Source organism: Alosa alosa, chromosome 15, assembly GCF_017589495.1.
Source record: "Alosa alosa isolate M-15738 ecotype Scorff River chromosome 15, AALO_Geno_1.1, whole genome shotgun sequence".
In the NCBI taxonomy this organism is placed as follows: domain Eukaryota; kingdom Metazoa; phylum Chordata; class Actinopteri; order Clupeiformes; family Clupeidae; genus Alosa; species Alosa alosa.
In genome coordinates, this window is record NC_063203.1 from 28,855,005 (window position 1) to 28,871,545 (window position 16,541).

General features: G+C 45.7%; 1 protein-coding gene across 1 annotated transcript in view; it reads left to right on the forward strand.

Moving 5' to 3' along the window:
• Window positions 1-16,541, forward strand: part of atp1b3b (ATPase Na+/K+ transporting subunit beta 3b) — a 38,881-nt gene that overhangs the window by 10,814 nt on the left and 11,526 nt on the right. Inside the window, 1 exon segment of the mRNA XM_048264058.1 lies at window positions 11,457-11,585. Coding sequence (XP_048120015.1) covers window positions 11,457-11,585 — 129 coding nt within the window.

Below are 16,541 nucleotides of genomic sequence, written 5' to 3' on the forward strand. Positions count from 1 at the left end.
TGATGGCTTAAAGAGAGAGGGTGAGGGGGAGAGTAGGTGATGATTTTGGAAGAGAGAGGGGGATAGAGTGGAAAGAGAGAGAAAGAGAGAAGGAGGTGGAGAGGGATAAGATGCCTGAAGGAGAGAAAAAGACAGAGAGGGGGTGCTTTAAAGGGAGAGAACGAGAGAGGGGTTAGAATGACAGATGGAGAGAGAATGGGGGGAAGAGAGAGGGAGGGAGTGCAGTGGAAAAACCTGTGCGCTGTGTATGATGGAGGGAATCTCTCTGTCACGGGGAGGAGTGGACATGTTGAAGTGGATGACAGAGAGAGAGAGGGAGTGCAGTGGAAAAACCTGTGCGCTGTGTATGATGGAGGGAATCTCTCTCTCTGTCACGGGGAGGAGTGGACATGTTGAAGTGGATGACAGAGAGAGGGAGGGAGGGAGGCCAAAGATTGGTTTAGTGCAGCGATAAGGAGTCCAGTCATCAGCAAGGCTCCATCTCAGAGTCTCTTTCACAAACTCAATCTGTCACACAGGCAGACTGTTGATGGAGTAAAAACACTCTGGCTACCGCCACCAAAGCCAGCCTTTCTCCACCACTGAAGTTTGACCAGTAAAGCCAGCCTTTCTCCACCACTGAAGTTTGACCAGTAAAGCCAATATTTAAGGTTGATGTTTAGTTGTGTGACTCGAGGGCATTGAGTGAAGCTATGATCACCAACTCCTCTTTTCCAGTGATTGTTGTGTGGATATGGTTTGCTAGGAATGGGTCCTGTATTGACATCAAAGTCGTGTTTATAAGGGAAATAAACATTTCTAACCAAGCATCCCAAACATGTGCGTTTTCATCATGTGTACGTACTAGGGCTGGGCGATAAAACAATAACGATATGTATCGCAATAGACATGTAATCGATATCAATAAAAAATATGTTCGATAGAACATTCAATAATTAAAAGCAACACACACCTCCCACCTTACGTTGTCCATAAATAAATAGGCTAAATATATCTTGCATTGTAGCCTAGCAAGTATGTGCAACTCTACCAGAGTAGGCGATAGAAGTAGGCCACCAGTACCTCAACACAGACTCTCAGTAATGAGTCCTTGCCCTGTGCTCTCTCTCTCTCTCTCTCTCTCTCTCTCTCTCTCCTCTCAACAGGCGCATCCCTCCTCAGCATGCACATGTAATCCAAACATTCACAATCATGCAAGACGACTGGCTAAATTGCTAGCCAAATCTGGTTAGCATCATTAGCACGCTGCACAAATTTGTTCAAAACTGTTGCATTCAAATTGACTGCTAAATTCTAATCATCTCAATCCCGATGCAAATGGAAATGTATTTTCCAAGATTCAAATGGGCCTGTCTCAAATGGGCCTGTCCCAAGGAGAAAAAGTATTCATTTGAAACTTAAACACACGTGGGGAAACTGAACAGTCTAACCAGACTATGATAAACTAGCAAATTAAGCTACTTTGTTTACAATATTTCCAGGCTTCAACCAGTGCTGCTTTTCATTCAGACTTATGTGCACATTTATTTATTTGAGTGTTTTTCATGATTGTGTTGCTATTTCTTTTCCCTGTTTGCTTTGATTGATAACTGAGGTGTTTAAAATCAGAGGAAGGTTAAGTTTAAAATAAAAGTGTTTAAGTTGAACTTTTTTTTTCTTCTGATTCTTATCTGAAATAGATTCTTTTTTTAAAAATAAATAATTATCGATATCGGCTGATATGAAATACTTATATTGTGATACAGTTTTCAGCCATATCGCCCAGCCCTAATACATACTGTATGCTCAGACATCTTACAAAAATGGTCAACACATCCAATAGCCTTTGAGTACACTTCAGGCATGTGAACTTGGAATGCAATTGCATAGGATTTGACCATGCACTTTTTCAAAAATGTAATGTTTTTAAACGGTGATGAGAGGATTTAATTCAGAGTCTTGCCTTCACCCTGGAGGCATGGAATGTCCATGACATAAGTTATGGTTGTATGGTGTATGGTAAATGTTTTCCCATCCGAGTGTCTTTGTGATGCTTAATGCTATATGGTCAGAGTTGCGTTGGGACGTGCCCTTTGTTATTCTGAAAAGCTGTGCTGATGGTGTTTGTTATCAAAATGTCACACTCCCCTGAATGCTTCTTAATTTGCTTTGTCACCTGATCGGGATAAATATACTAACACACACGCTGATGTATTCTAGTCATAGAAGTTCAGATGGGGTGCTACTGTACATCTAGAAATGTGTCTTTTCAGTGTTTCTCACAGAATTGAATTCTATTTGTGGTGGTAGGTTTGAAGAATTAACTTGAATGCAACAGATTTTAGCAAATTAGTGCAGTGTGGTTATGATGCTAACCAGATTTAAGCACAATTTAGTACAACCTGGAAAATCATTGTGTGGTGGTCAATGTTGATTTTGTGGTGAGCCGCCACATAAGTCAATGTATGGGAAACACTGCTTCTACTAGCATTGCTGTCTCACTGCTCTGATTAGTTGCAGCACGGTCCCCTCTATTGGACAAGGCGTGCAAACGTGTGTTCTCAGGTATTAGGGAAGAGCAACAGCACATATATGATCCATAGGGTAATTATCGATCGTGAGGTCTCTGCCATAGGGTAATTATCGATCGTGAGGTCTCTGCCATAGGGTAATTATCGATCGTGAGGTCTCTAAGACCTCTTTTGTGTCTTCACCTGAGCCAAGGGTAGATACTGGAAATTCTGACTGCAGTCAGACTGTAGGGGCAGTTTCCATCCCAGACTGTGAGAAGTAGGGTATCTGAAGGGCTAGAGAGATGGAGAGAGAGAGAGAGAGAGAGAGAGATGGATGAGATCCCAGGACTGCAGAGACTGATCAGGTGAGTTGGAGGAGGAGGGAAAGAATGAGAAAACAGAACAGAGAAGAAGAAAGAGGGGGATGAGAGAGTGGGGAGAAGAGCCGGAAGAGGAGGATGAGAGTGGGAGAAGGATGGGAGGGGAGAAGAGAGCTTGTATTGAGAGAGCTTAGGAGGAAGAGAGAAGAGAGATGAAAGATAGAGGAGAGAGTGGGAGTGAGGCTGTGGTGAAGGAGAGGAAGAGAGAGAGGGAGTGCAGTGGAAAAACCTGTGCGCTGTGTATGATGGGGAATCTCTCTCTCTGTCACGGGGAGTGGGACATGTTGAAGTGGGATGACAGAGAGGGGAGGGGAGTGGGAGGCCAAAGATTGGTTTTAGTGCTGGCGATAAGGAGTCCAGTCATCAGCAAGGCCCATCTCAGAGTCTCTTTCACAAACTCAATCTACAATCACACAGGCAGACTAAGCGATGGGTAAAACACCTGGCTATGGGCCACCAAAGCCAGCCTTTCTCCACCACTGAAGTTTGACCAGCAAAGCCAGCCTTTCTCCACCACTGAAGTTTGACCAGTAAAGCCAATATTTAAGGTTGATGTTTAGTTGTGTGACTCGAGGGCATTGGTGAAGCTATGATCACCAACTCCTCTTTTCCAGTGATTGTTGTGTGGATATGGTTTGCTAGGAATGGGTCCTGTATTGACATCAAAGCCGTGTTTATAAGGGAAATAAACATTTCTAACCAAGCATCCCAAAACATATGCGTTTCATCGTCATGTGCATCACTAGGGCTGGGCGATAAAACAATAGCGATATGTATATAATAGACATGTATGTCGATATCAATAAAAAATATGTTCGATAGAACATTCGAATAATTAAAAGCAACACACACCTCCCGCGTTACGTTGTCCATAAATAAATAGGCTAAATATATCTTGCATTGTAGCTTGTATAACTCTCTCTCCCTCTCAACAGGCGCATCCCTCCTCAGCATGCATATGTAATCCAAACATTCACAATCTTGCAAGACGACTGGCTAAATTGCTCTGGTTAAAAATCGGTTTGTTCAAAACTGTTGCATTCAAATTGACTGCTAAGTTCTAATCATCTCAATCCCGATGCAAATGGAAAAGTATTTTCCAAGACTCAAACGGGCCTGTCCCAAGGAGAAAAAGTATTCATTTGAAACTTAAACACAGGTGGGGAAACTGAACAGTCTAGGCTATGATGAATTAGCAAATTAAGCTACTTTGTTTACAATATTTTCATTCAGACTTATGTTGCACATTTATTTATTTGAGTGTTTTTCATGATTGTGTTGCTATTTCTTTTCCCTGTTTGCTTTGATTGATAACTGAGGTGATTAAAATCAGAGGAAGGTTAAGTTTTAAATAAAAAGTGTTTAAATGAACTTTTTTCTTTCTGGTTCTTATCTGAAATAGATTTTTTAAATCAATAATGCTCGAAATCGGCTGATATGAAATACTTATATTGTGATACAGTTTTTCAGCCATATCGCCCAGCCCTAATACATACTGTATGCTCAGACATCTTACAAAATGGTCAACACATCCAATAGCCTTTGAGTACACTTCAGGCATGTGAACTTGGAATGCAATTGCATAGGGTTTGACCATGCACTTTTCAAAAATGTAATGTTTTAAACTTGGTGATGAGAGATTTAATTCAGAGTCTTGCCTTCACCCTGGAGGCATGGAATGTGCTACGACCAAGTTATGGACATGGTGTATGGTAAATGTTTTCCCATCCAGTGTCTTTGTGATGTTTTAATGCTATATGGTCAGAGTTGCTTGGGACGCGTGCCCTTTGTTATTCTGAAAAGCTGTGCTGATGGTGTTTGTTATCAAAATGTCACACTCCCTGGTGCTTCTTAATTTGCTTTGTCACTGATCGGGATAAATATACTAACACACACGCTGATGTATTCTAGTCATAGAAGTTCAGATGGGGTGCTGCCGTACATCTAGAAATGTGTCTTTTCAGTGTTTTCTCACAGAATTGAATTCTATTTGTGGTGGTAGGTTTGAAGAATTAACTTGAATACAGCAGATTTTTAGCAAATTAGTGCAGTGTGGTTATGATGCTAACCAGATTTTAAGCACAATTTAGTACAACCTGGAAAAATCATTGTGTGGTGGTCAATGTTGATTTTGTGGTGAGCCGCCACTTAGTCAATGTATGGGAACACTGCTACTAGCATTGCTGTCTCACTGCTCTGATTAGTTGCAGCACGGTCCCCTATTGGACAAAGGCGTGCAAGCGTGTGTTCTCAGGTATTAGGGAAGAGCAACAGCACATATATGATCCATAGGGTAATTATCGATCGTGAGGTCTCTGCCATAGGGTAATTATCGATCGTGAGGTCTCTGCCATAGGGTAATTATCGATCGTGAGGTCTCTAAGACCTCTTTTGTGTCTTCACCTGAGCCAAGGGTAGATACTGGAAATTCTGACTGCAGTCAGACTGTAGGGGGCAGTTTTCCATCCGCACTGTGAGAAGTAGGGTATCTGAAGGGCGAGAGAGAGAGATGGAGAGAGAGAGAGAGAGAGAGAGAGAGATGGATGAGATCCCAGGACTGCAGAGACTGATCAGGTGAGTTGGAGGAGGAGGGAAAGAATGAGAAAACAGAACAGAGAAGAAGAAAGAGGGGGATGAGAGAGTGGGAGAAGAGCGGAAGAGGAGGATGAGAGTGGGAGAAGGATGAGTGAGTGGGAGAAGAGAGCTTGTATTGAGAGAGCTTTAGGAGGGAAGAGAGTAAGAGAGATGAAAGATAGAGGAGAGAGTGGGAGTGAGGCTGTGGTGAAGGAGAGGAAGAGGAGAGAGGGAGTGAGGCTGTGGTGAAGGAGAGAAAAAGAGGAGGAGGAGAGAGGGAGTGAGGCTGTGGCGAAGGAGAGAAAGAGAGGAGGAGGAGATGGAGAGAGGGAGTGAGGCTGTGGTGAAGGAGAGAAAGAGGAGGAGGAGATGGAGAAGTGGAATGTTGATGAGTGAGGAGTCTGCAGAGCCAGCAGTCAAACTCAACACCTCCCCACCGATCAATGCACTACAGAGAAGACCTCTCTCTCTCTCCCTCTTCCTCTCTCTATCCCCCTCTCCTTGTCTAGAGTGGGCAGACTTCCTCTACGGCCACTCAGCTCCGCAGTGTTGAGATAAAAGCCCTCAGCAGTTCAATACGCGCGCTCACACACACACACACACACACACACACACACACACACACACACACACACACACAGTCCATTCCCCAACTGTCCTACAATGCCCCCAACACACACACAGTCAGTTCCCTAGGATGATCCTCCCTTCTTTTACAGTAATGAGACACACAGACACACACACACAGTTTCTGCCTGGTGCAATCCCCAGGGTTCATAAGACAATACCAAACATGGAGGACAGTACTTAGCAGCAGCGTTACCCAGGCCCCAGGCTTCAGCAGCACACTCACACACACGCACGCACACACACACACACACACACACACACACACACACACACACACACACACACAGTAGTCTTTTATAGTCCTGGCTCAGCACAGTATGGAGAATATTGGTATAAAATAAAGCAATGCAGGGATGGCCAGTGCATGTGGTATTGGCTATATGAGCATCATCTTTTGGTCAGTGCCCCGAGTGTTTTAGGGCTAGTGCCCCACAGTAGCAGAGCTGGTCATGGCACACTCTCCTCTCCTCACCTCACCTCTCCTTTCCTCTCCTCTCCTCTACTCCTCTCTGATCCTCTCCTCCCCTCTCCCCTTCTCTCCTCTCCTCTTCTCTCTGATCCTCTCCTCCCCTCTCCTCTCCGATCCTCTCCTCCCCTCTCCCCTTCTCTCCTCTCCTCTCCTCCCCTCTCCTCTCCGATCCCTCTCCTCTCTCCTCCTCTCCTCTCCTCCCCTCCCCCTCTCCCCTTCTCTCCTCTCCTCTCCGGTCCTCTCCTCCCTTCTCCTCTCCGATCCTCTCATCTCCTCATCTCATCTCTCCTCCCCTCCCCTCTCCCCTTCTCTCCTCTCTGATTCTCTCCTCTCTGATCCTCTCCTCTCCTCTCCCCTGCCAGACTGGTGCGTCAGCCATGCCAGCCTCATGCAGGAATCTGCTTTCCCGGTAGCTGCTGCCAGGCCCATCTGTGACTTATCAGACACACACACACACAGTACTGAGAGCAAAGGGATACAGTGTAGCAGCATGCAATCCATTACAAATTAATCATTCATTGCTTAACAGTGGTTGCGTCCATTTGTGTCTGTGTGTGTGAGAGAGAGCGAGAGAGAGAGAGCAGGCACATCATGTACTGTGATACTCCCACAGAGAAATAAAGGTTGCTTGTCACCCTGAATGGGATGCCAGATATCAGCGCATGAGGGGGTGAGAGAGAGGGAGTGTGTGTGTGTGTACATGTGTGTGTGTGTGTGTGTGTGTGTATGTGTGAGTGCATGTGTTGGTGTGAGTGTGTGTGTGTGTGTGTGTGTGAGTGTTTGTGTGTGTGTGTGTGTGAGTGTGTGTGTGTGTGTGTGTGTGTGTACATGTGTGTGTGTGTGTACATGTGTGTGTGTGTGTGTGTGTGTGTATGTATGTGAGTGCATGTGTTGGTGTGTGTGTGTGTGTGTGAGTGTTTGTGTGTGTGTGTGTGTATGTGTGTGTGTGTGTGTGAGGTGTGTGTGTGTGTGTGTGTGTGTGTGTGTGTGTGTGTATGTGAGTGGTGTTGTGTGTGTGTGTGTGTGTGTGTGTGTGTGTGTGTGTGTGTGTGCACATGCGGCTTGCCTGCCTGTGATGCTGTAACCCTGCCGAGCAGCGTTTCTCTCCCAGGCCCAGAGCAGTGGCATCATGAAGTGTCCTCCCTCCGACGCTATTTATAGCAAACGTCTACCTCAGAGACATCAGCAAAGAAGAAATGCATCTATAATTAAACACAGCCCCCCCCTCTCCCTCTCTCCCTCTCTCTTTCTTCATTCCTCCCACACGCTCACTATCACTCGCTCTTGCTCTATCTGTCCTTTTATATCCTCTCTGCATATCTCTCTTTTATATCCTCTGCATCACTCTCTCTCTCCCTTCCCACTCCACTCCACAGCGCCTCTCTTTTCTCTGTTACTATGGCATCCCTTTCTTCCTGTCGTTGTTGTTGCTGTGCTGTGTATCTGAGCTCTCACTAGGCTCCTCTTGTTGCTCATTCCTAGTTTGCGCATTTATTCCCTCTTCTCTTTCTTGTCTCTTCTCTCACCCTGTTACCATATCACCACACTACACTCACCCTGTTACCATATCACACTACACTCACCCTGTTACCATATCACACTACACTCCATATCACACTACACTCACCCTGTTACCATATCACACTACACTCACCCTGTTACCATATCACACTACACTCCATATCACACTACACTCACCCTGTTACCATATCACACTACACTCACCCTGTTACCATATCACACTACACTCCATATCACACTACACTCACCCTGTTACCATATCACACTACACTCCATATCACACTACACTCACCCTGTTACCATATCACACTACACTCACTCTGTTACCATATCACGCTACACTCCATATCACACTACACTCACCCTGTTACCATATCACACTACACTCACTCTGTTACCATATCACACTACACTCACTCTGTTACCATATCACACTATACTCCATATCACACTACACTCACCCTGTTACCATATCACACTACACTCACTCTGTTACCATATCACACTACACTCACTCTGTTACCATGGTGAATAGACTATCATTTCACAATTGTATCTCCATCCTTACAGTGTTGTGAGTGTTTTTCTTGTGTGTACGAATGTGTTAAAAGTGTGTCTTCTAATTTTTTCTCGGGATAAATAAAGTATCTCTCTGTCCATCTATGCGTCTGTTTTAGTCTGCATCTGATTTCTTTTGGCCTCTCATTTCTGCCCTGATTTCATATTCCTCTCAAGTTATTTTCACTCACTCCATATCCCAATCTAATTATACCACCCTCTCTCTCTCTCTCTCTCTCTATTTCTCTCTCCCTTCCTTCTTCCCTGCTCCTTTCTCTCTTGAGGAGCTGTCTACTGTGTTCACATCTCTCTCTCTCTCTCTCTCTCTCTCTCTCTCTTTCTCCCTCTCTCTATTTTCCCCTCTGCCACCTCAGTCATCCAGTTCTCCTGGTAACTCGAACAGGCTAGAGTGTTACATCAGACCCACCATGCCAACCCCCATCTCATCTCTCGTCTCCTCTGTCTCCGTTTGTAAAACAATGTTCCTCTCCTCCGTCATCCTCCTCTTCTGCTCTCTCCTGTCCAGGCCTCCGTTGTTAAAAACAGAGCCTGCTCATCTGAGGGGTTTCTACCTCTCACTCTGGAAGAAAAGCAAAACAGACACAGGACCTCCATTACACAAATGATTCCGGGACTGGCCGCCCGCCCCAACCATTTATAGCCTGCGGGCTGAGTGTTCTTGGAAGGAAGGCGGACGACGGAAGCCGATTAAAGCTAGTGACCAGTAGGGGGCAGCTGGGCTGAGAACCTCTGCACTGTGATCGTGCGGACCCGGCCGGGCCGGCCCAAGTGGGGGTCAGCTTATCTGCCCCCTGTCAGGGGCCTGGAAGGAGTTGGGTGAGAACGTGGTTCTGGGCTGATAAATGTAAGTGTGATGAAATGGTAGTGAAACAGGGTCCCATTGTGAGTCTGTGTGGTAGCAGGCCCAGATGGGGGAGGCTGTGTCGATGCTGGGACCAATCAGGGCCCAGATGGGGGAGGCTGTGTCGATGCTGGGACCAATCAGGGCCCAGATGGGGGAGGCTGTGTCGATGCTGGGACCAATCAGGGCCCAGATGGGAGAGGCTGTGTCGATGCTGGGACCAATCGTGGCCCAGATGGGGGATAGATCTATCTATCTATCTATCTATCTATCTATCTATCTATCTATCTAATGTCTATCTATCTAGACATCATACATACAGTACTCTGCAATAGTAAGTCCCTTCACCATACTTGCAGTACACCCCCCCTCCCCTACATACACAGCACATTATTTCATCAGGAAGCTTCTCCAACACACATATTGCACACTGCCCTCTCCCCACATACACAGCAGCACACTATCCCATCACCCCTGTCATCCCCCCAACACACACACCAAGACCCCTGGCAGTTGGGTTAGCCCCTTGAGCCGTGGATCTGCCCAAGGTTTCTTCCTTGGTAAGGGAGTGTTTCCTTGCCCCTGTTGCTCTTTGGTGCTCATTGTTGGTGCCCCCCAAATCCCAATCCTCCCCCACCTTTCTTATGCAGCCCTTTGCCACTTAATCTACTAAACCCCTCTTCTACTGCACTTTTACCCCCATAAATGCACAAATAGGCTGACACCAGACATAATTTCACTGCATTTCCTACTTCCAGTAACTATATGCATGTGACAATAAACTTCCTTGTATCCTTGTATCCTTGTATCTATCTGTCTGTCTGTCTGTCTGTCTGTCTGTCTATCCAGGTACCTAGCTAGCTATCATCTATCTATCTATATATCTACAGGTACAGTCTCTCTCTCTATCTCCATCCTCACCCTCGTGGTGGGATCCTCTGCTCTGCTGTGCTCTGCTGTGCTGAGTGTGGGGGTATGTTGGCTGGGAAAGCTCTCTGTGCTGGAGAGGTGAATTTCGAGGGCTGGCTGTGGTCTTCTTTCTAATATTAGACCAGCCGCGTCCAGATTCCCACTGATTCTGCATGGTTACGGTTGTCAGGCAGAGCGAGGGAGAGGGCTGAATGGCTGGTCGTCGCGGCAGCGGTGGTGGCCCTGATGAGGGCCTGGCGTGGCGTTGACCCGACCTGCTGTTTCTCAGGAACGCGCAACGCAGGGGAAATGGCTCATGCTGTTTGCAGGCCACGCTCTCTGCATCACTCGCTTTCTTTCTTTCTTTCTTTCTTACTCTCTTTCTTTTTCTTTTCTTTTTTCTGTCCTTTCATTCTGTATTTTCTTTCTCTCTCTCACTGCCTTTTTTTCTTCCTCCCAATCTCTTTGTCACACACTCATAACACACACACACACACACTGTAACACACACACACACACACACACACTTGTAACACACCCACACACACACACACACACACACACAAACACACACATATATACTCCTCCGCCCACCCTGTATTTCAAGGCAATTGGTTGTTTTTAGTAGGTTTTGTTGATGTTGCCAGTTCTAGTGATCTTGTGCTAGTCTCTCTCAAAGCTTTGAGAAACCACGTCTGTATTTTCCAGGGACATGTGAATCTGGGACATAGTATTGTTTGTCAGTATGAAAATGGTACCAATGATCCTTTTTTCACATACATGTGATGCTATTTCTGTCTCCCAGGCAGGGCTGTTTTCCTATGTGGGTAAGAGTCTTGTACATGTTCCTCTGGATGCCTCTGTCACACTCCTCACTGCCTCAGACCACAGCCTCAGTTACAGAATGCCCTCCAGTGACTTAAGGGACAAACAACATGGCTTTGTCTCATCTCTCTCCCAGACCTCTCTCACTATGTATGTAAAGACTGCATGAACAAGTTAATCTAATCTCTCTCTCTTTCTCTCTCTCCCCCTCCCCCTCTCTCTCCCTCTCTCCATAGCTCTCATCTTTGTGTTCTACCTGGTATTCTATGGCTTCCTGGCTGGCTTCTTCACTCTCACCATGTGGGTGATGCTACAGACTCTGAGTGACGATGTACCCAAATACCGCGACAGAGTTCCCAGTCCAGGTGAGCTGCCCGCCGGACACACACTCACAGCCACACAGCATACTCATGTCTGATTGGCTAATGAACATACTCACACCTGATTGGCTGATCAGCCTTTGCACATATTATAAAGAACATGTATACCAAAAACTGATCAGCCTTTATGCATTCTCCCTTGAACACATAGACCCTCACCGCAGAAAGAACTCAAATCTCATTGGCTGACCAAGTATTGTCATACAGTATCTGATTGGTTGCTTTTATATGCTGATTTCTCATCAGCTTGTAACACTATCAACCACACATTTTAGTCGATAAGCTGTTAAAATTGTTTTAATTTGGATTTCAGCTTAGTTGGTTGGATCTTGGATTTTTTAATCGATAGACCCCAGAGCGTGAATGTGAATGGAGTACTCTCAGATGAGATGCTGTCTTGTGCAGGGGTGACGCCAGAGAGTGAGTGTGAATGGAGTACTCTCAGATGAGATGCTGTCTTGTGCAGGGCTGACCCCAGAGAGTGAGAGTGAATGGAGTACTCTCAGATGAGATGCTGTCTTCTGCAGGGGCAAAGTCCTTTTAGGCAAGTCCCTCCACTCGGCGGCCATATTGCAACGCTTTTTGGGCACTCATCGGGCATCCATCTCGGCAGGAATGCACGTGCGCAAGGCTTCACGACACCAATCTACTGCAATCTTGCTCCAGCGGCGAGATCACAACACATGATTGGCACGATGTCTTTACAACACACCACATTATTGGCTCAATGTATTCACAACATAGCACATGATGTGATATGCGTAGACAACTGCCATATTGGCGTTACAAACTAAGCCCATGCATTTCTATGGAGAATTTTTTGAGTGCTGTGTCTCCTCATTAGAAACTCTCTGGCAGGGCTGACCCCCGGGGAGTGTCCAGTCTCCTGTAACATATTCTCCACACTGATGACTGCCGTAGCCAGCACACAAACAGACACATTTGGAAACAATTTGTTTCTCAGCAAAAGCCACGACGAAACAGCAACAAATAAATGTAAAGAAACATCATGTGGACTTGTGATGCATATTGTGTGGAGTACACTATTGTAATAATATTATCACTCCTACAGTATATCCCACTTGAGATCTCTCACTTCAATTGGTCTTGTATTTGTATGCTGAAATCTCTGGCAGTAGACATGATCTGATCTACTGCCTCTAGTGGCCAAAAAATGTGTTGCAAGTGCCAGAGTGGCACACCTGAAATCAATGCTCTGCTGGCTGCTGCGTCAGGGTCCGGTTCGCCCTGTCGGGACTTATCGAGATGTTCCCAATAATGACCGGCGTTCTATATATTATCCCTTACATATTTGACCAATGAACATTAGGAAATCCCATTCAAGTCAATGGAGTGTTCTCAGTGTTTCCCAGAGAATTTAATTCTATTTGTGGTGGTTGGTTTGCAGAATTAACTTGAATGCAACAGTTTTTAACAAATTAGCACAGCGTGGTTATGATGCTAATCAGATTTAAGCACAAGTTAGTACAACCTGGAAAATCATTGTGTGGTGGTCAATGTTGATATTGTGGTGGGCCGCCACAAATAAGTCAATGTATGGGAAACACTGGTTCTACTAGCATTGTGAAGAACCGTATAACAAACAATTTTAGCCTGACCACTTCCTCCTAGATATCCTCTCAGGCAGATACTAGTCTGGAACACCATAAGACACTAACGTTTCAATCAGATCCAAAAAGGACCGGCCAACAAGTTTCGAAATCAAAAGCTGTGATAAATAGGATACGATAGGATACTACCAGTCAGGGCTGAAATTCTTTTTGCATCCCTGGGTAGCTCATTGTCTGTATAACTATAGTAACAACACCTGCAAACATCACAAATTGCAGTCAGAAGAACGTGTACATTCATTTACAACAAATGTAGGCCTACATATATTGTTTCCTGACTGCCGATGCTGTCAGTTTGTAAAGTTTAGACGAAGTAGGAAATAACGTTAGGAATCCCCGATCAGTGTGATTGATTAGGCTGGGCCAATGATTTCAAAGTTAACACTATGTCTACGGCCATCGCCATGCTAGTGTTGGAAATGTTTCCCAATCGTGAGTCCCCAGACTCTTTTCACAAAGTGAATGAGTCTGGGTTTAACCAGGCTAATACACTATACATATACCTCAGTGTCAGTCATTGAAATGACTCTGATTGGCTGATTAGTCTCTATCAGTACACCTATACAAAAATGACAGAACATATTTGTTTCTGATTGGATAGCCTCTATTGGTCCCTACCCATCCACCATCCACTTAAAGGGGCAGCCGAGGCCTACTGGTTAGCGCTTCGGACTTGTAACCGGAGGGTTGCCGGTTCGAACCCCGACCAGTAGGCACGGCTGAAGTGCCCTTGAGCAAGGCACCTAACCCCTCACTGCTCCCCGAGCGCTGCTGCTGTTGCAGTCAGCTCACTGCGCCGGGATTAGTGTGTGCTTCACTGTGTGTTCACTGTGTGCTGAGTGTGTTTCACGGATTGGGATAAATGCAGAGACCAAATTTCCCTCACAGGATCCAAAGAGTATATATACTTATACTTATACCAATTGCAGCATAGACGTGGCAGAGAGTCATCATAGATGATGTCATCATAGACTACTAAATGCAGTCTAAATCTTGTAATTGTAACCATAACAACAATATTAGACATACTTAATGTATAATTGATGATAATTAGATAATGAACATTATTTATAACCCGTCTTATACCTCAGAATGCAGGATACAGTGATAAGAAAGTGTTTATTGTGAAAGGTAACATTTCTGTACTACAAAGTATAAGTAAAACCATAGATGTTTGGGAAATAAAACCAGTGGTTGTGGTGTTGTTAGCAATTAGCATTAGCAGTTCAGTTGCTGAGGTTTACTCTGTGGGCCTAATATTTACAGTATAGGTGAGGTATGGGGTTTCCAGGGATTTGAGGAGCCTCTATTCTTCACACACACACACACACACACACACACACACACACACACACACACACACACACACAGATAGATAGGGTGAGAGAGAAAAAGAGAGAGAGAAAGGTAAAGGGACTGGTGCTGCAGAATGATGGATGAAAGGGCAAAATCAGGGATGAGATTTGAAGACAATAGGAGAGGAGAGCTGTCCTCCCTCTTCACAATCCTTTTTTTCTCTCTCTCTCACACACTCTCTTTCTCTCTCTCTCTCACACACAAGTACACACATTGCTACATGCTTCCGCACACACACTAGAGTCACACGTGCTTTAGCACACACACACACAGACACACACACACACACACACACACACACACACACACACTCACACACACACACACTCATACACATTCACACTCATACCCCACAGATGTAGGGCTACGGAGCCACAGAGAGCCATCTCATGGGTCAGGGGACAGGGTCAGAGAGTGAGAGGGACCGGACGAAGGCTCTAACCTAGTATAAGATGAGTGAAGGAGAGCTGATCTAAAACACTACACCATCACACTACTACAGGGCGTACTGATGAGCCCCAGGCCCTGCTCTCTCTCTCTCTTTCTTTCTCTCTCTCTCTCTCTCTCTCTCTCCATTCCTTTTTATGTCACTCTTTCTACTGTTTTTCTCTCACACACACATAGTTATGTTTCCCCTAGGCACTTTTCTGATCTTTTCACCTTCTCTCTCTCTCTCTCTCTCTCTCTCTCTCCCACAGTCCTGTGTTCCCCATTGTCTTGCACTGGCCTACAGCTTCCTGTGTAATGTGTTCCTAATCAGAAAGTGGAATGCCTAATTCCAGTGTTATTATTGAGCAGCAGAGTTCTCCTCTCTGTCTCTCTCTCTCCCTCTCTCCATCTCTCTCTCTCTCTCTCTTTTCCTAGATCTCTCTATCTTTATGTCTTCCTCTCTATCTCTCTTCTTCTTCTTTTCTGTCAATCCTGCTGCTGTGGACCTTGAGTTCCCAGTTACCCCTGTAGCGCTGCAGGCCAGGCGTGGCCCAGATGTGGGCCGACTGCAGATCAGTGGTCAGCTGGTCTCTGGAGTGGCCCCACTGCTCCAGGAGTAGACTAGAGTGGTGGTTTTGGACCTCGGGTCCACACACATGTGAGAACTCGTAAATAACAACACACACACACACACACACACACACACACACACATTTGTTCATGTACCCATACCTTTACACACATATTCACAGATTTGCGCAAAGGCACACACGAGCACCCCCCACACACACAGGCACACACACAGTCCACACACACACACACACAGTCCGCTATAATTATAACCAGCAGAGTAGTGCAGCCACTGGCTAAAACTGAAGCAGTGATTACAAGTATACACACACACACAAACACAAACACATCAGAAACTGAAGCAGTGAAGAAGTATACACACTCATGCTAAAAGCATCCCCGTTGTAGAACATCAATAGCTGCTGGAGTCTCTGGGCTCCGCCCCCCTCCCCCTCCCCCTCTTCCCCTGTAGTGGTGTAGTTATAGCATCAGAGAAAGACACAAACCACATTAGCTCGCTGAGGAGCTGGGCTCGCTATTGGACTTATACCATTAACGCCTCTTTACAAATACACACACACACACACACACACACACACACACATGCTTTCATATACTTTGCCACCCGCCTACACACAGCCACTTTGCACTGTGTGTATGTGTGTCTGTGTGTATGGGTGATGAAAGCACTCTAGCACCATCCACACTGGGGTATTGATTCGGGGAGTAGTGTGTAGTGTGTGTGTGTGTGTGCGTGTGTGTGTGTGTGTATGTGCGTGTGGTGTGTGAGGGCTTCGACTAATGTATATTCAGGTTTTCTGTTTCTCCAGCCTACACTCATCCTCTCTTCCCAGTGATAAAGTGTGTGTGTGTGTGTGTGTGTGTGTGTGTGTGTGTGTTTCTCCAGCCTACACTGCTCCTCTCTTCCCAGTGATAATGTATTCCTCCCACAGAC